Source organism: Gadus morhua, chromosome 13 (genome assembly GCF_902167405.1).
Source record: "Gadus morhua chromosome 13, gadMor3.0, whole genome shotgun sequence".
Lineage (NCBI taxonomy): Eukaryota > Metazoa > Chordata > Actinopteri > Gadiformes > Gadidae > Gadus > Gadus morhua.
In genome coordinates, this window is record NC_044060.1 from 6661420 (window position 1) to 6681020 (window position 19601).

The 19601-nt window shown below is 50.6% G+C and overlaps 2 protein-coding genes across 2 annotated transcripts; one reads left to right on the forward strand and one right to left on the reverse strand.

The window, feature by feature from the left end:
• Nucleotides 1-858: 858 nt before the first annotated feature.
• Nucleotides 859-12706, reverse strand: LOC115557327 (RNA-binding protein 5). The gene is made up of 25 exons (XM_030375064.1): nt 12557-12706; nt 12028-12083; nt 11789-11945; nt 11546-11689; nt 11388-11457; nt 11000-11073; nt 9968-10051; nt 9816-9876; nt 9648-9713; nt 9397-9557; nt 9118-9215; nt 8947-9034; nt 8778-8846; nt 8622-8694; nt 8319-8404; nt 7941-8058; nt 7747-7838; nt 6891-7100; nt 6361-6495; nt 5384-5461; nt 4876-5055; nt 2027-2101; nt 1845-1948; nt 1359-1488; nt 859-1209 (listed from the first exon to the last, which is right to left on the reverse strand). The coding sequence occupies exons 2-25, from the start codon at nt 12054-12056 to the stop codon at nt 1084-1086; spliced, it is 2508 nt and encodes an 835-aa protein (XP_030230924.1). The 5' UTR covers nt 12057-12083; nt 12557-12706; the 3' UTR covers nt 859-1083.
• A 1826-nt stretch (nt 12707-14532) lies between these two features.
• Nucleotides 14533-19222, forward strand: emc3 (ER membrane protein complex subunit 3). Its single transcript, XM_030375921.1, has 9 exons — nt 14533-14788; nt 15520-15678; nt 15774-15831; nt 16009-16102; nt 16531-16635; nt 16715-16796; nt 16905-16984; nt 18135-18217; nt 18308-19222. Exons 2-9 carry the CDS (start codon nt 15524-15526, stop codon nt 18434-18436), a joined length of 786 nt encoding a protein of 261 aa, XP_030231781.1. The 5' UTR covers nt 14533-14788; nt 15520-15523; the 3' UTR covers nt 18437-19222.
• Nucleotides 19223-19601: the final 379 nt, after the last annotated feature.

Sequence of the window (19601 nt, forward strand, 5' to 3'; positions counted from 1 at the left end):
TGACATCATTCTCCCCCCCCCCTCCCCCCCATCACTCTCTGTGGGGGGGCGCTCTTTGAATGACCTTTCAGCTCCTCATTAGGCCGTTAACGCTCGCCAGGAGAGAGGACCCCATGACCCATATAATACACTATCATAGAACATTCAAGAGAATAATGATAAGCCTCGACGAGCATGGACCTTCTCTCAAACATCGTCCAAGAATGTGGACGGATGACTCAGTCATCCGTATTTTAACTCCGATTTTATTATAGCTTATAACCCAAATTAAATATCATTACAAACTTTGTACATTGTGGTAGAGTTGCCAACATTACATATAAGCACCACCGTGATAGGGACACATTAAGAGGCCGAAGACCGCAGAGTTTACTAACCTGGAGTATGGACCAGAACATTACCACGGATTTGATCATTAGTACAATTAGAGTAATTCATCACTGTAACATGATCTGGTGGTGATATTAATACATCTGTTTCCAGGAAGCAGAGGCTGCAGGATGTAATCAAGTGGAAAGAGTTATGAAGCCATCTCTTCGAGAAAAATTTGCAGCTATACGTTTGATCACTGAATCAGGAAAAGAAATGTGACTAGGATAAGACTATACTCTGGAAAGCTTATCCAGTTTTAAAACCCAAACTAATTAATCTGCACTAATCTGAAATTAATCTCAAATTTATTTTGATCTGATCGCTTCCCACCTGTAGATCAGCATATTAAACGTTTTACTAAACTCCTAGTGGGTTTTCACAAGGCCAATCGATGTGATCTAACTAAGACTGCCCCTTGACAGTCTGAAGCGTATGACAGGCGGTCTGCTGGATGGCTTTAGGAACGACAGAACATCAAACACAAGCCAGAAGGGAAGCGAACACAACTTTATGTACAAATACAGACTTTACAAACCGCACACAGTGCAGTCCTGGCATCCGTTTAAATCAATTGGAGAAAAAAATAGGCATTTACAAAGACAAAATATATCTTTTGCAGTTATAAAGAGTCTTGAGTAAAAAAAAAAAAATCAAAGATAGACGATCTCCTGATGGTCGTCTTGAGGAACGTCCAGCTGGAGAAAACCGACCTCACTCGATCTCCGTGAAGCGGGCGAACATGGCCTTCTTCACAGCGTCCTTGTAGGTGTCAGAGGCTGAGAGCTCGTAGGCACTGCCCTTGATGCCGAGACCAGTACCTTTAGTTCTTAGGGACGCCTGGGGACAGAGGGGAGTTACAACACACTCAGACAGACAGACGGACACAGACAGACGGACACAGACACAGACAGAGACACAGTCACACAGACACACAGTCACTGACACACAGTCACACAGATACAGACACACACTGCAGAGGTGCTCACCGCGATGGGGGCGGTGATGCCCTGCTGGTTGCGGCCCAGCCCCGTGCCCTGCTGCCAGCCCATGGCCTGCAGCATCTTGCTGCCGATGTGGTCGCTGCTCAAGCCGTCCTTGGTGGGCTGCTCGTAGTTCCTGGAGAGGGAGAGTCGAGATGAGACCTTCTACTGCTGTACTGACTGCTGAGGAGTCGTGGTGCTGAGGGGGTCAAGATGCTGAGGTTGTCATGGTACTGAGGGGGTCAAGATGCTGAGGTTGTCATGGTAACGAGGGGGTCATGGTACCGAGGGGGTCATGGTACCGAGGGTGGCAAGGTGCTCACAGGGTGGGTGAGGGTGCAGTAGGTGGGTGTCACGGTACTTAGAGATGTCATGGTGGGTGTCATATACTCACACGAAGGGTGGGGGTCATGGTGGGGGGGTCATGGTGGGGGGGTCATGGTGGGGGGGTCACGGTGGGGGGGGTCACGGTGGTGGGGGTCATGTACTCACACGGTGGGTGCTGGCGCCTCGTAGCTCTTCTTCTTCTTGGGCGCGGGCGGCTCCGGCACGCCGTACTTCTCCCTGCGCTCGGCGGCACGGTCTCGGTACTTCAGCTGGGGGGAGAAAGACGTTACAGAGGGCCGTCTGTAACGTGCACCTTCCTCTTCAGAAGATCAACAGAAGACCCTCACCTCCGTCTCCCTCCTCTCCAGCTCCTCCAGCTCCGCTTCCGTTAGCTTCGCCTTTCTCTGGATCTCCAGGTTTTGCTACAGAAAGGATGAAGGAGAAGACAGTGTTGGGTATTGAACATGACGGATCACCCACCCCGATGAAGAGAGACCCACCCTAATGAGGAGAGACCCACCCTAATGAAGAGACCCACCCTAATGAAGAGAGACCCAGCCTAATGAGGAGAGACCCAGCCTAATGAAGAGAGACCCACCCTAATGAGGAGAGACCCACCCTAATGAGGAGAGACCCACCCTAATGAGGAGAGACCCACCCTAATGAGGAGAGACCCACCCTAATGAGGAGAGACCCACCCTAATGAAGAGAGACTCAGCCTAATGAGGAGAGACCCACCCTAATGAAGAGAGACCCAGCCTGATGAGGAGAGACCCAGCCTGATGAGGAGAGACCCACCCTTATGAGGAGAGACCCACCCTGATGAGGAGAGACCCACCCTGATGAGGAGAGACCCACCCTGATGAGGAGAGACCCACCCTAATGAAGAGAGACCCACCCTGATGAGGAGAGACCCACCCTAATGAGGAGAGACCCACCCTAATGAGGAGAGACCCACCCTAATGAGGAGAGACCCACCCTGATGAGGAGAGACCCACCCTGATGAGGAGAGACCCACCCTGATGAGGAGAGACCCACCCTGATGAGGAGAGACCCACCCTGATGAGGAGAGACCCACCCTGATGAGGAGAGACCCACCCTGATGAGGAGAGACCCACCCTGATGAAGAGAGACCCACCCTGATGAAGAGAGACCCACCCTGATGAGGAGAGACCCACCCTGATGAGGAGAGACCCACCCTGATGAGGAGAGACCCACCCTGATGAGGAGAGACCCACCCTGATGAGGAGAGACCCACCCTGATGAGGAGAGACCCACCCTGATGAGGAGAGACCCACCCTGATGAGGAGAGACCCACCCTGATGAGGAGAGACCCACCCTGATGAGGAGAGACCCACCCTGATGAGGAGCGACCCACCCTGATGAGGAGAGACCCACCCTGATGAGGAGAGACCCACCCTGATGAGGAGAGACCCACCCTGATGAGGAGCGACCCACCCTGATGAGGAGCGACCCACCCTGATGAGGAGAGACCCACCCTGATGAGGAGAGACCCACCCTGATGAGGAGAGACCCACCCTGATGAGGAGAGACCCACCCTGATGAGGAGAGACCCACCCTGATGAGGAGAGACCCACCCTGATGAGGAGAGACCCACCCTGATGAGGAGAGACCCACCCTGATGAGGAGCGACCCACCCTGATGAGGAGAGACCCAGCCTGATGAGGAGAGACCCAGCCTGATGAGGAGAGACCCACCCTGATGAGGAGAGACCCACCCTGATGAGGAGAGACCCACCCTGATGAGGAGAGACCCACCCTGATGAGGAGAGACCCACCCTGATGAGGAGAGACCCACCCTGATGAGGAGCGACCCACCCTGATGAGGAGCGACCCACCCTGATGAGGAGAGACCCACCCTGATGAGGAGAGACCCAGCCTAATGAAGAGAGACCCACCCTGATGAGGAGCGACCCACCCTGATGAGGAGAGACCCACCCTGATGAAGAGAGACCCACCCTGATGAGGAGAGACCCACCCTGATGAGGAGAGACCCACCCTGATGAGGAGCGACCCACCCTGATGAGGAGAGACCCACCCTGATGAGGAGAGACCCACCCTGATGAGGAGAGACCCACCCTAATGAAGAGAGACCCAGCCTAATGAAGAGAGACCCACCCTGATGAGGAGAGACCCACCCTGATGAGGAGAGACCCACCCTGATGAGGAGAGACCCAGCCTGATGAGGAGCGACCCACCCTGATGAGGAGAGACCCACCCTGATGAGGAGAGACCCAGCCTGATGAGGAGAGACCCAGCCTGATGAGGAGAGACCCACCCTGATGAAGAGAGACCCAGCCTAATGAAGAGAGACCCACCCTGATGAGGAGAGACCCACCCTGATGAGGAGAGACCCACCCTAATGAGGAGAGACCCACCCTGATGAGGAGAGACCCACCCTGACGAGGAGAGACCCACCCTGATGAAGAGAGACCCACCCTGATGAGGAGAGACCCACCCTGATGAGGAGAGACCCACCCTGATGAGGAGAGACCCACCCTGACGAGGAGAGACCCACCCTGACGAAGAGAGACCCAGCCTAATGAAGAGAGACCCACCCTGACGAGGAGAGACCCACCCTGATGAGGAGAGACCCACCCTAATGAGGAGCGACCCACCCTGACGAGGAGAGACCCACCCTGACGAGGAGAGACCCACCCTGATGAAGAGAGATCCAGCCTGATGAGGAGAGACCCACCCTGATGAGGAGAGACCCACCCTGATGAGGAGAGACCCACCCTGATGAGGAGAGACCCACCCTGATGAGGAGAGACCCACCCTGATGAGGAGAGACCCACCCTAATGAGGAGAGACCCACCCTAATGAAGAGAGACTCAGCCTAATGAAGAGAGACCCACCCTAATGAGGAGAGACCCACCCTAATGAGGAGAGACCCACCCTGATGAGGAGCGACCCACCCTGATGAGGGGAGACCCACCCTGATGAGGAGAGACCCACCCTAATGAGGAGAGACCCACCCTGATGAGGAGCGACCCACCCTAATGAGGAGAGACCCACCCTGATGAGGAGAGACCCACCCTGATGAGGAGAGACCCACCCTAATGAGGAGAGACCCACCCTGATGAGGAGAGACCCACCCTGATGAGGAGAGACCCACCCTGATGAGGAGACCCACCCTGATGAGGAGAGACCCACCCTGATGAGGAGAGACCCACCTTGTGCAGGTCTGAGAGCTGCGTGTGGCGCCGCAGGGCGTCCCCGTTGGGGAACTGGCGGCGGCACAGCAGGCACGCCATCTTCCTCCAGTCCACCAGGCCCTCGTCCTCCTCCAGCCGCTCTCCGCCCGCCGCCTCCTCAGGGTCGCTGTCCCCCCCGCTGTAGGAGGCCACCAGGGGCTGGGGACAGGGGGGGAATACAAGGCAAGGCAACTTCATTTATAAAGCACTTTTCATACACAAGGCCGACTCCAAGTGCTTCACATATAAACCTTGTCATACAATAAAATAATAGATAAGTAAAAGAAAACATATGCAAAAAATTAGAAAAATAGATAGATAATAAAGGCAAAGTTAAAAAAGCATTTTAGAAAGTGCAATATATTTAATATAAGATCAACAGTATGATCTTAGGAGGGTGCTGCTCATGTTCTACGCCTACGTCCTCCGCCTATGACCTCCACCTCCACCTATGTCCTACGTCCTGCACCTCCTGCTCCACACTCACCGGGGCCACCACCTCCTGCGGCTCCACCATCCTCACCGGCTCCTTCATGAAGGGCAGCATATCCAGGAGGCCACTTTGCTGAAAGCGAAGCATTGGAGAGATCCATCACACACTGGACACAAGAGATCCACTCTACTCACATGAGATCCACTCCACACACACACACTAGAAACAAGAGAACCACTCTACAGTAGCTGAGGTACTTAATGGACAGAACGCTCTGAGAGGCTGAAGTACATAATGGACAGAATTTCTGCTCAAAGAGGCTGCGGTAAATGATGGACAGAACCTTCTCTGAGAGGTTGAGGTACAAAATGGACAGAACCTTCTTATCTGAGAGGCTAAGGTACAAGATGGACAGAACCCTCTCTGAGCGACTGAGGTAGTTAATGGACAGATCCCGCTCTGAGAGACTGAGGTAGTTAATGGACTGTCCTTCTTCTCAAAGAGGCTGAGGTACTTAATGGACAGAACCCCCTCTGAGAGGCTGAGGTACGTAATGGACAGAACCCTCTCTGAGAGGCTGAGGTACGTAATGGACAGAACCCTCTCTGAGAGGCTGAGGTAAGTAATGGACAGAACCCCCTTTGAGAGGCTGAGGTACTTAATGGACAGAACCCTCTCTGAGAGGCTGAGGTACTTAAAGGACAGAACCCTCTCTGAGAGGCTGAGGTACTTAATGGACAGAACCCTCTCTGAGAGGCTGAGGTACTTAAAGGACAGAACCCTCTCTGAGAGGCTGAGGTACTTAAAGGACAGAACCCTCTCTGAGAGGCTGAGGTACTTAATGGACAGAACCCTCTCTGAGAGGCTGAGGTACTTAAAGGACAGAACCCTCTCTGAGAGGCTGAGGTACTTAATGGACAGAACCCTCTCTGAGAGACTGAGGTACTTAATGGACAGAACCCTCTCTGAGAGGCTGAGGTACTTAATGGACAGAACCCTCTCTGAGAGGCTGAGGTACGTAATGGACTGACCTTCTTCTCAAAGAGGGTGAATCCTGCGTCCGCGGCGGCCGACTCCTTCCTCTCCTCCTGGCGGGCCGGGCCCAGACCGCCCCTCTCCTTCTGCTTGTTCATGCTCTTGGCCCAGCGCTGCATGTCCTTGGCGATCTGTCGGAAGACATGGACAGACATGGACAAAAAGTTAAAAAAAAAAATGCAGTCCTAAACATCGTTTTTTGGCCCCTCTAGCATGTTGGGTTTCATATGGCCCTTTGTAACTGATTAAAGTGCAGTATCAAAAATGGATTTATTTATTTTGTACATATAGCAGCACATTGACTTTAATTGCTGGCCTTTTATAACTACTGAACCAACTCCACACACCTGTAAATGAAGGCTCAAAAAAGTTCTTAAAACTTAAATCCACACAGAGGCGAATCGAGATCGCGATTTTATAACGATTTATCGTGCAGGCCTAGTTACAGGTATGACTTTTTAAGACCATTCTGAATCCAATGTAAGACCTACAAAGACCTAACAGGTAGAGGGCAGCGGTCAGGTACCTGCTGGGCCGACTTGCTCTTGGGTTTCTCCTTCTTCTCCCTGGCCTCTCTGGTGGACGGGGTGTCGGGGGCGGGGCCTGGGCCGCTGGGGGCGGGCCCGCTGGCGGAGGCCTGGTCGGCGGGGGCGTCCGTGGCCGAGGGAGCGGGGAGGTAGGTCTGGGTGTCCCCGTCCCAGTAGACGTACTGCTGGGTCTGGGCGTTGTAGAAGTACTGCGGAGGACAAGTGGGCCAGCTGCTCAGACAAACTCCATCCCGAACCCGGGTCGGCTTAGCTCGGGAGGTAGAGCAGTTGCCACGTAACCGAAAGGTTGCTAGTTCGATCCCCAGCTCCTCCTAGTTGATGTGTCCCTGAGCAAGACACTTAACCCTAACTGCTCCTGACGAGCTGGCTGTCGCCTTGCATGGTTGACTCTGCCGTCGGTCTGTCAATGTGTGTATTAATCGCTTTGGATAATAGCGTCTGCTAAGTGCCCTAATTTTAATTGTATCCCAAATATCACAGCCAATACTGGAGCAAACCGGACAGGAAAGTCACCAGTTAGGTTCAGATGACCTAAATAATAATAATTTCTTACATTTATTTAGTGCTTAAGGTACCCAAAGCGCTTTACAGTGAAGGGGGGACCTCACCAACCACCAACCAATGTGTAGCACCCACTTGGTTGACGCACGGCAGCCAATCGGCGCCAGAACGCTCACCACACACCAGCTCGAGGTGGAGAGTGAGGGAATTAACGAATCAGCCAGATTGAATTAGCCTGGTCGGGCAGTTTTAGCCAGGACCTCGATGCTAGAATGAAGGCTAAAGTAAACGCCACACTACCCCGTTCTACAGAACCTTTGGGAGGGCACTCACCTGGCTGCTGGGATCGTAGTAGAGGCCGGACTGGGGGTCGTAGTAGAACCCTGAGGCCTCATCGTACTGGTACGTAGACATGTCTGGGACCACTGGAGGTTAAATAAAACATAACAACTTAGGGCACCATCCTGTCTATCAGAGGTTCCATCATGTGCTCCCCCTCCCTCCCCCGGCCCGGCCAGACCACCTACCGGTCTGGAGCGCTGGGGTGGCGGCCTGGCTGGGGCCGGGCAGGGGGCCCCCCGGCCCGGGGCCCGGTGCCGAGGTCCTCCGCTGCCCCGCGTCCAGCTGCCCCTGCAGGGGGTGGCTCTGGAGGGCCAAAGGAGAAAGCCCACGTCAGAACCCAACTACAGACCCACACGCGTCACACTTCCTGCGAGGAGATCATCACTTCCTGTAATGCGCCTCGTATCTTAAGAGTGCATGGGGCTTCTTCCAGTCTAAAGAATCCCAGAGGTGTCCAGGCCTAACCTGAACCCCATCTGCTCCTTATAGGGTTATAACCGGAGGGTAGCACTGGATAAAGGGTCCGCCTAACGACTCAGTAGTGAATCCCAGGTGTGGTCTACCTGTATAGCCGGCTGGCCGATGAGGACAGGCTGGTACAGCAGCACCCCGCCAGCAGCAGGGAGCAGAGCCTTCACCCCAGGGGCAGCTGAGGCAGAGAGCACAGGTTCAACTGCGGACTCGACCCAACTCACATCAAGACTGTCTAACCCCAGCCCTCAAACCAACTCACAACCAAAAAGGTCTAACCCCAACACACAACCAAGACTGGCAGTCTGAGCCACTCTCCCTACCTCCTACTTCCTAGCAGTCTGAGCCACTCTCCCTACCTCCTACTTCCTAGCGGTTTGAGCCACTCTCCCTACCTCCTAGCAGGCCGTCTCCAGCGTTGGGGACCGGTGCTTCCGGCTGCTGCGGCCACACCTGGTAGCTCTGCCCCTGGGATGGAAGGACGTGGTTAGGCCTCAACCCTCTGGATCTAGAGCCTCAATAGAGCGGGGGACAGCACCCTGACCACCTACCTGAGGGAACGCTGCGTACGCCTCCTGCAGCGGAGCGTAGTCCGGGGCGGCGCCTGGACCCTGCTGCAGCTGAGGGGACGGAGAGAGGAGACCACCGTTACACACTGGCACTGACGGGGGGTGAATGTGGGTGAATGTGGGTGTCAAAGACTGCGTGTTCTGTCCTCACATGGCTGGAGGACCACTGGGCTGCGGCGATGGCCGTGCAGGCCACCGACAGAGCGTTGGCCCGGACTCCCTCTGGCTGCGCCGAGTCTCTGCAGAGGGAAACAAACCCGTCGGTGAGAGGAATGCAACCACGGGGTGGAACACGATACGGCGGTACCGCTTCGTCACTCACTTCCGGGCGCTCTTGGCGTAGTCCACACCGATGGTCTTGCCGTCCAGCTTGAGAGGTGGTTGAAGGCCCTGGAGAATGGTGAGGAGCTGAGAAGCCTCCTGGAAGATATCAAGGAGGAGTTAGGAGGCGGAGAAGAGCCCCTGGCCATGGTGGTAGAGCGTTTATAATAACATTTAGGGCATTTAGCTTTCATCAAGCGCGACTTACAACGGTTAACACGACCTAGCAACCTTGGCTCCGGTTACTGAGCTATTGCCGACCCAGAGCAAGGTATCTTACCAGCGGGGAGGACAGCTGGACGAAGGCGAAGCCCCGGTTCTGCCCGGTCTGCTTGTCCTTGATGAGCCGGATGTTTCCGGAAGACAGGTTGGCGTAGGGCGCCAGCAGGTTTAGGATGGCGTGGACCATGGTAAGAGGCCCGATGTTTCTCAAAATGATGGCTGTAGATGGAGCAACAATGGAAAAAGCAATCATTAGGTTGCATTTTATACAGTACTTTTAATTCAAGCCCGACCACCAACAGAACTCACTGTCTCCGTTGTAATCTCCGGTATGTAGAGACTCGTTGGCGCCGCTTGCCCCGACACACTCCCCGTCTGTAGAAACATCAGGGTGGCAGGATCAGGAGAGAGACCACCACGGTCACACCTTCAGACTCGCTGGGTCAAGGAGAATGTGGACCAAAGAGCTCATCTTACCAACTTTGTCGGCACCACATCTGAAACACTTCAGCCTCTTCCGGAAGTTATACAAGCCGCACTGTGAGAAACAAGGAGTGGGGTTAGTTCAATAAAATACAGTTCTGACCTCTGTTAAAAGAAGAGGATCAATATTTTACAGAATCACTTACAGAATTGCACAACCAGTTCTCAAACTTCTGTCTTCTGTTGCTGTAGTGCATGGCAACGGGTTTCCCATGGATCACCAACTTATTCTGAAAGTCCAAAACAACAAGTTACGACACGCCCTCACGGAAGGTGAGGTTTTTAACTATCCCACCCCATGAGTACGACCGGCAGGAACGGGAGAAGAGAGCTCAACGCACTTAGAGTAGAGAGTAGAGAGAGAGGAGATAGTGAAGAGATTGAGAGAGAGAGAGAGAGAGAGAGAGAGAGAGAGAGAGAGAGAGAGAGAGAGAGAGAGAGAGAGAGAGAGAGAGAGAGAGAGAGAGAGAGAGAGAGAGAGAGAGAGAGAGAGAGAGAGAGAGAGAGAGAGAGAGAGAGAGAGAGAGAGAGAGAGAGAGAGAGAGAGAGAGAGAGAGAGAGAGAGAGAGAGAGAGAGAGATGGTGTGTGCGGGGGAACTTGTGCTGGGCAGTGACCCTACGTGTTTCGGACCGGAGGGCTGCCAGCTCGTCCTTGTCTCGTTCCAGTCTTCGGATTTTAAATGGAGGCGAGAACAAGGGACTGAGCTGGAGCAGTGTGAGGAAACTTCTGAAGACTAGTCAGGACTGATTGGAGGAGGCCCACACACTCAAATAAAAAAGGACAAAGGCCTTGTTTTTCACCCCCAAAACTATCATCTTATCTGTCAACATTTTCTTTCTGAATAACCTCTGGTTCAAACCCCCAAACCCATTTCCACATAATAAGAATAATAATAAGAATTTGCCAGTTGGCTAATAAATACACCTGAGCAGTGGATTGATTTTGGTCTTGTCAGCAAAAGTTCTGATGTAACGTTTATACGTCATCAAAAAATGAACAAATAAGAAATTAACTCAAAAATGAAAAATAAACATGTGATGTTGACTAAAAAACACGAGCTGTCAGGTGTCTACATTTCTCCAACAGGATTTAGTCCTTTATGATTATTCAAATCATAGTGTCTGTAATTGGGGGCTCTAATCTCCAAGACAGATTCTAGACTTGGTGATCGTTCAACCTGGTTGTTCTCCATCCACCGGGAAGCATCTTGCAAGTGATAAAACTCCACGAAGGCGAAACCACGGCTTAAACCTAGAGACAGCATTCAAATATAGACGGGGGGGTTAGTGAGAAGGCCTCGTCATAACATTCAGTCAGTTGGCTGTACACTCCACAGTACACATCGAGTGGAGCTCGCCTAAAGGGTGTGGATGGCGGCTTTAGCATGTCCCTGATGTTCACGTTTCTACCGCCTTACCTGGCAGTCCTACAGTCACTCCTCCTTCATACAAATGCAAACAACAAGAGGTCTCTCTGACAGTACTATCATCTGCTTTGAGGAGGGGCAGAGGGTCGGCACAGGGTGGCGCGTGGATCACAACGCTCTCTGAACATGCAACACCAACCTGTCCTCTTTCTCATCAGGCGGACGTCCACAGGCTGGGGTCCCTGGAGCTCTTCCAGGGCCAGTCGGATCTGAACACAACAGCAGTTAGTGGTCCTCGTGTCTCCATGGGGCTCGTACATGGAGTGATGCTTGCTTGATTCTAGAACAGAGACTCACGTCCTCCTCAACGACGTGCAGGGACAGACCCCGGAGCATCACCGTCTTGCTCTCCTCCTCCGGCTCCATCCTGTAGTCCTGGTCTGGGTAGTCTGCGTCATACTCGTCATCGGACCGGTCACTGAGGTGCCGCTTTCTCCCCCTCTGCACAGACATCACATTGGGTTAGCCCTAACCCTTACCCTAATCCCAGGGTTATAAGTACTGGACGAAGGTATTGCACAACGTGGTGAAGCCACCGACCTCAGGACTGTCTCTGCGCTCCTCGAAACACTCCTGCTCGTCACCCCAGCGGCGGTCAGAATCTCTTTCCGTGTCTCTCTTTCTGCTCTCGTACCGGTCCGACTCCTCTCTACCCCCCAGCGAGCCATAGCGCCCGCTGCGTTCGCCCCGGCTGGGCCTGCAGACCGTTAAGTACAGGTGGTCAGCATCAGCAAAACATACCAACAATAGAAGAACAACGTTTCCAGTCCAGTCCGTACCTTTTATCTGCTCCCATGGGCTCAAACATACTCCACTGCACAGGATGGTCACAATTCTGGGAGAAAGACAAAGACACGGTCCAAAGTTAAGTTATCGGTCAATGCGAGTCTGGTACTAAATCTATTGACACTTTGGAATCCAATCTGTCTCCAATCGCCCCCAAAATCGCCTCCATTTAAGGAAACTGGCGTTGGTTCAATGCCCACCTAGATGGTGGAAGACGCGGTGCACAAATCGATTAATTGATGGACTGATTACATTTGTTTAAGGTGATTTGATATCAAATCCCCAGACCAGTGATCAGGAGAAACAGTGACTCGGGAGAACCAGTCATCAGGTGAACCAGTGATCAGTAGAACCAGTAATCAGTAGAACCAGTAATCAGTTGAACCAGTTACTCAGGAGAACCAGTGATCAGGAGAACCCGTGATCAGGAGAACCAGTTACTAAATTGTGATTAGCCGTTAGCTCTCCTCGCTGGAGGCGGCTGTCTTTCCGGACGTGACAGGAGGTGAAGATACACTTTACCTTCAGAAGTTGATCCCGACCTGGCTCCTCGGTGCATAAACGTATCGTCTGTATTCTATTATTTATTCTATTATGTTTCTCTAAACAGTAAAGAAGGAATGTCGTCGGAGTGGTGAAGCGACCCGACCCGGATGCAGCATATATTCCACTTCCGGCGGCTGGCGACGCATTCCTCCGCGTGACCCGATTATGAATATTATGATATATATAATAATATTATTATGATGAACCCATTTCTTCTTGTCTCCAAAACAACCTTTTATTTAATTCTTTATATCAACCATTTAACAGACTCCACTCTCTCTGGAATTTCATGATGTTTGTACTTAGTAACACATCCAACACATTAGTGTTGGATATTGAAATCTATACATATCAAAAACTGTATATCAAACTCTAAAGTTCAACAGAAGATTGCAGGGTGCTGACACATTTGAGATATTTTAGACATAGTTATATGATAGACAGACGGACAGACAGACAGACAGACAGACAGACAGACAGACAGACAGACAGACAGACAGACAGACAGACAGACAGACAGACAGAAGAGAGGCATGGAGGGATAGAATAAGGATGAGAAGGGGGGGTGGGGGCAAAGGGGGAGGAGGTGCTGGTGGGTCTTGGATTGCTGATAGAGAATATAACCAGGATAACCTGTGGCATGCTGAGCGTTAAATACCACTTCCACACCTCGAGGAGGCGGTCCACCTCCCCCTCTAATGAAACACTGAGCAGCTCAAAGCTACCGTTGACCTCAGAGCTGCATTTCTCCACCAGCGGATTTCCACTGAGTAGCTTTTCTAGTTTGAATATCAGAGATGAGATCGTGTCACTGAGTCCAGTGACACCCAGAGATCCCCGGACCCACCCCAAGTGACCAAAAACATCCAGATACCCCCAGACCCGTGGCAAGACATCCAGATACCCCCATACCCCCACCCCTAGTGACAACAGACATCCAGAGACCCCCAGAACCCCAGCCCTAGTGTGTCCACTGACATCCAGAGACCCCCAGACCCTAGTGACAACAGACACCCAGAGACCCCCATACCCCCACCCCTAGTGACCACAGACATCCAGAGACCCAAATACCCCCAGCCCTAGTGACCACTGACATCCAGAGACCCCCAGACCGCCCCCAAGTGTCCACAGACATCCAGAGACCCCCAGACAACCCCCCGCCCCCCAGTGTCCACAGACATCCAGAGACCCCCAGACTGCCCCCAAGTGTCCAAAGACATCCAGAGAACCCCAGACCCCGAGAGACCGAGAGACTGTCCTGGTGTCCAAAGACTTCCAGAGACCCCCACCCCTAGTGACCACAGACATAGCGTGCTGTGAGGACAGAGTGGCCGGACAGGTTCCCCAGCTGGGTGACCCCGGCCTACCAGGGCCTTTGACAGGAGGCAGGACGGCCACTGATGGCGTTGTCCTCCAGGAACAAAGGCCTTCGTTGGCCTTTCCTGACACAAGGTGACGCTACAATGGACTCTCACATCAGACGCTCACTTCCACCGCTCTTTCTCTCCGTCTTGCTGCGGTGGAATATCTCCCTTTGAAAAGGTATTCTGTATTCTGTATTTAGAATGTGTAATGTTGTAGTGATCCTCCTCCTGTTATCAGGAGTTTCCGTCGAAGTGTCATAATAAATTCATTTAGAGATTAATTCTTAAGGTATAGTTCAGGAGTCTGACCTCGGCCCTGACTCAACATCATGGGCCCGTCCAGCGGTACCAGCATGCTTTCGTTCTGCTGACCTTTGCATCCAACACAAACTCAGCACCTCATTATCGTCCTTCTGCACATAGTCAAAGTGTTTCAGACTCTATTCTCTCTTTTTACCTCCACGCTACTCCAACACTAAATAAACACCCGAAGAATTATCCCTTATTCATAACGCAAGACGTGACACTGTGAACTCTGGGAGGAATAAAGAGCGACCAACAGAGATCTCTGTAGCTGACACTCCTCACCACAGGGAGGCGCTCCAGGCTCCGGCTGTACTCCGCGCTCCTCGTTCTTTGAGCTTCAGACCGATGAGCCGCTGATGTTGTGGACCGGGATCTTTTCTGACGGTAGCTCCTCTTGCTCAAACCAGGATCCCTTCTGATGGTAGCTGCTCCTGTTGAGACCAATCTGAAGACCGTTTTTAACCCAGACGACACCACTCCTCAGTACTCGTAGCCGTGTTCAGTACTCGGTGCTGTTAGCCACCGGAAGGTCCGTGAGGTAAGAACCGACCGGGGATCAGGCTGTCCGCCCGCGGCCCTCGGTCCATTGTCACGGCCGGTTACAATCCCATAGACTGTCATTATATTTAATCATTGGTCGGTATTCATTAATCGAGAAATTATGACCGTTTGGGCCCCATAATACACGCATAATATTACACCTTTAGGTACCGTAATTTGGAGCTGGTGGTCCTCGACTCGCCGCATAGAGGGACCACTAGGGGACATCTCAATGGTAACATGTTGATGTCCCGCTAGGTGGTGGGGACAGTTTACCATGGTAAAATGTCCCCTTCATCTAGATATACCTTAACTTACCATGGTAACTGTCCTCACCACCTAGGGACCACTAGGGGACATCACCATGGTAACATGGCCTCACTACCTAGAGGGACCACTAGGGGACGTGTTACCATGGTAACATGTCCCCACCGCCTAGAGGGACCACAGGGGGTGATCACCATGGTAACATGTCCTCACCCGCTAGAGGGACCACAAGGGGAGATCACCATGGTAACGTGTCCTCACCCGCCAGAGGGACCACCAGGGGACCCCGTGTCCACAGTGGGGACGGTATCAGTCCATGGTTGGACACGCTGCTGTAGTGGTCGTCGTGGACGTAGTGTTGTATTGTAACTGGTCCCCCATCCCTGTGCAGTTAGCCTAGCCCTAACCCATGCTGTCCTATGGTTGTAATTCTTCTTCTTCTGTGGTGTTGTGTGATTTCAGAGGTATGGCTGAGCCTGAGCTGCTGCTGGACTCCAACATCCGCCTGTGGGTGGTTCTGCCCATCGTCTTCATCACCTTCTTGGTTGGGATTATCCGACATTATGTGTCGATTCTTCTTCAAAGTGATAAGAAGCTGACATTAGAACAGGTCTCCGACAGGTAAGAATACGTTATGTCCTGGGCTGTAGTAGACTGTAGAAGATGTTGCCAAGACCTGCGTTTACTTGGATATGTTTGTGTTGTGTTTCTATCAGTCAGGTTCTCATCAGGAGCAGAATTCTCAGAGAAAATGGGAAATATATTCCAAAACAGGTATGAGTGTTGTAGCTAAACTATTCCTTTGAATATTGAAAAATGTTATTATAAATATTTTTCCTTGCTAATACCACAACAACAGCATTACTAATTCCACACAATAATGCATATTCATTTTAGTTTCTTTATCTGCAACGGCCATGTCAAATGAAACATGATTCTTTCCTGTTTCAGTCATTTTTGATGAGAAAATTCTACTTCAATAATCAAGATGATGGGTTCTTCAAGAAGAGCAAACGAAAGGTGATCCCACCATCTCCAATGACAGGTAACCCCTTTACTGGATCATTTGTTCTGTCACCAACTATTTACAGATGGTCCCTTATTCTTATGGTGAGATTAAGACATTGTTTTATGCTTAAAATATTATATTATAAATATTATAGAAGTTTGGTCTGATCAGCTAATGATCAGATATGAATGGTATCCATGGTATGCTATCTAACCCAGTAAGCAGGGTTTGGGTTGGGCTTAGGGTCAGGGTACACTGATGGCATAAAGCTGAATGAAATAAGCAATTGCAAATGTAACTTTAGGCTTACTGCCACTGTCATGCAAGCTGTTGTGATCGTAACCTAGTGTTTCACTCATGTCTTACTGCCTCCTTGTATGTTATCAACGTAACGTTTCCTCCACGTTTTACTGCCTCTGTCATGTATGTTATTAATGTTTCATCCATGTCTGCCTCGTGTTCAGATCCCAGCATGCTGACCGACATGATGAAGGGGAACGTCACCAACGTTCTTCCCATGATCCTCATCGGAGGATGGATCAATTGGACCTTCTCTGGATTTGTAACAAGTAAGGATTCAACCCGCTCAGCAGCTAATGATGGGTGCCATCAGTGCGGTCGGGCTGACGGTCTCTCTTTACCTTCCAGCCAAGGTGCCCTTCCCTCTCACTCTGCGCTTTAAGCCCATGCTTCAACAGGGCATAGAGCTGCTGTCCCTCGATGCTTCCTGGTAAGTCGTTTTCTTTGTTTGCCGTTTCGATGTTTTTGTTCATCGATGGATGTGTCGTGACTGGAGTAAGCGTTGCCCTTCTCTAACTGCTTGTGTTAACTCTTCCAGGGTGAGCTCTGCCTCGTGGTACTTCCTGAATGTCTTCGGATTGCGGAGCATGTACTCACTAATCCTAGGACAAGATAACGGTACTTTTTTCTGCTATCTTTTGTGCACAAGATTCGGATGAAGCACAAAAGGAAAGAAGGGAGGGCAGGTGTTAACCCTGCCCCCTGTAAGCTTAGCTGTAGCCATCACTATTTGTAACGTAGTCATTTAAAACGATCAAACTCATCCGCATGTGAGGAAAGAGGTGTGGAGATTACATTTAAAACTAAAGTGATGGCTATGGGGAGTCTGATAGGGCAGGATCCAATCATTCATTGGTTTTAGATACACTTAATTACAAAGAGTTTGTTTTGAATTTGATAAATCAACCTGTCAGTAAATACATTTGGAGTGCTTCCAGTACTCCATATCAGGGCTGCACGGTATTGGAAAGAATTTGTATTGCGATATTTTGTCTTTCTGCGATATGTATATGTAATTCTTAGGAAAAATAATGCACCATAGTTTAATGCTTCGGGTGATTTGTAGTGGAGTGCATCTGCATAGATCCGCTTTGAACCCCTTTCTACGGTGCAACACTGGCAAAGGCATGTCCTTCAAGTTTGTCTTGCACTCGTTATACAAAGCTTCATGGTGGAAAATTAAAAGGGAAAATAAATAACTTGTGTTGCCTTCTGCTGTGGCAACCATTGCAAAGCACTCTGGACAAAGTACCGTGGGTCAACGTGGTCTTTTCTGTAACCAAAATACTTCCATACGACTGACGTTTTTCTCCTTGGAATTAAATCTTATTTTCCTAATTTTTAAGTTTTGTTCTGCGACTACTTTGGTTGCCTGATCATAAACTGATTAACATGATCAGTGATTGGTGGTTCGCTGTGCATGCAGAGCACGCATGACACTCCCTAGCAACAAACTATCCAAAAACCCTTAAATAAGAGTAAATTATGTTATATCAGACAGACTTCTCTTGTAGAGTCTGGAAAATGAGAAGCTTAGAAGGTTGTTTCAAATGATTTAATATCACGCGTCAAGCGATACGAATATCACACGTGTGCGTAACGCGATTATGATACGAGAACGATGTATGATCCGTGCAGCCCTACTCCATCTGAGTACTGTAACTCTGCTGAGCCAGTGAGACTCAGAGGAGAGGTCTTTCTGGGTATGTGCTTACCGACTGTCACTAGAGCTCTGTCTGGGTGTGTGCTGACCGTCTGTCCTTTAAAGGTGCTGACCAGTCAAGGATCATGCAGGAGCAGATGAGCGGTGCTGCCATGGCGATGCCTGCCGACACAAACAAAGCGTTCAAGGTAGTGCGGCAGCGCCGTCCCTAATAATCACATGAGCAGCACGTTTGATGGACAGTGTTTGCTCATGGGCTTCCGGCTTCTGTTTTCCAGGCTGAGTGGGAGGCTCTGGAGCTAACAGACCACCAATGGGCTCTGGACGCGGTGGAAGAGGAGCTGATGGGCCGGGAGCTGGACTTTGATGGGATGTTTAGCAAAGACCTGCCAACCGGTATCTTCTGATGGCCCCTCAGTTGTACCTCCTGGTTGCCCCTCATTGGCACCTCCTGGTGGTCGGTCAGTTGAACCTCCTGATGGCCCCTCGGTGGTACCTTCTGATGGCCTGTCAGTGGTACCTCCTGATGGTCAGTGGAACGTCTTGATGGCCCCTCAGTAGTAACTTCTGATGGCTTGTCATTGGTACCTTCTGATGGCCTGTCAGTTTTACCCTGGCCCAGAACGGTCCCTTTATTGTTTAGTGTAGGCAATCTTTTAGCAGTTTAAGATTAATTTGATAGACAAGGGAATAGTCCTTCCACTGTATGCAAAGTTTACATTAACATCTGTACCATGGTCCTCGTCCTCTACTGTTCTGGATTGACCCCCGGCTACGATGTGAAGAGAACGGTTCACTGGTTCTGACGAACTGGTGAATAAAGAGTCAAGTGGTATCGGCGTAGATTTTTTTTTTATTATATTATTTGTAGCCTGTGACTAGGAAGTGATTTCTGCTTTTGACATTTCACTGTATTGGGATGTGAAATGTCCTAATCCACTGGTGTGGCAAGCCAACATCATGTTAGTTCTAGGACACAACTGTTTAAAAATAATTGCATTTCATTTCACGTTCTTAACATTTCATTTTTTATTTTTTATATGTTCTGTTAATATAGAGACGGCCGAAACTTCATGTTGGCTGCCTAAATAATGTAACGCCTGGGTTTTACTCTATCGTTTTTGGAAATATTTATTTAGACAATTATTTTGTAACTATTCCTTGTGTTTTGTATAAAGCCATGTTTGACTACATACAGTTTTGTGTGTTTTTGTACATTTCAGTGACAACACCAACACATTCCATATCAACCAATATTCAGACCCATTGACCTTCCTTACATTAAAAGGTTCATGAAAATAAGTATGCAAATAATCTGCGTGTATTACTGGGTAGAGGTAGGCTCTTTAATGATAGGTTAAGGGATTTTAAGGACAGGTTAAGAGCTCTTTGAGTTGGGTAAGGGGATCTTAAGGACAGTAAAGGGTTATCATGTGTACTTAGTGTGATGAACGCCCTTGAGCACACGGATCTTAAAGATGGGTTAAGGATCTAAAGGACAGGTTGAGGGTTATCATGTGTACTTTAGTGTAATGATGGCCCGGGAGCAGCCGCGGCGGAGGCGCGCGGCCT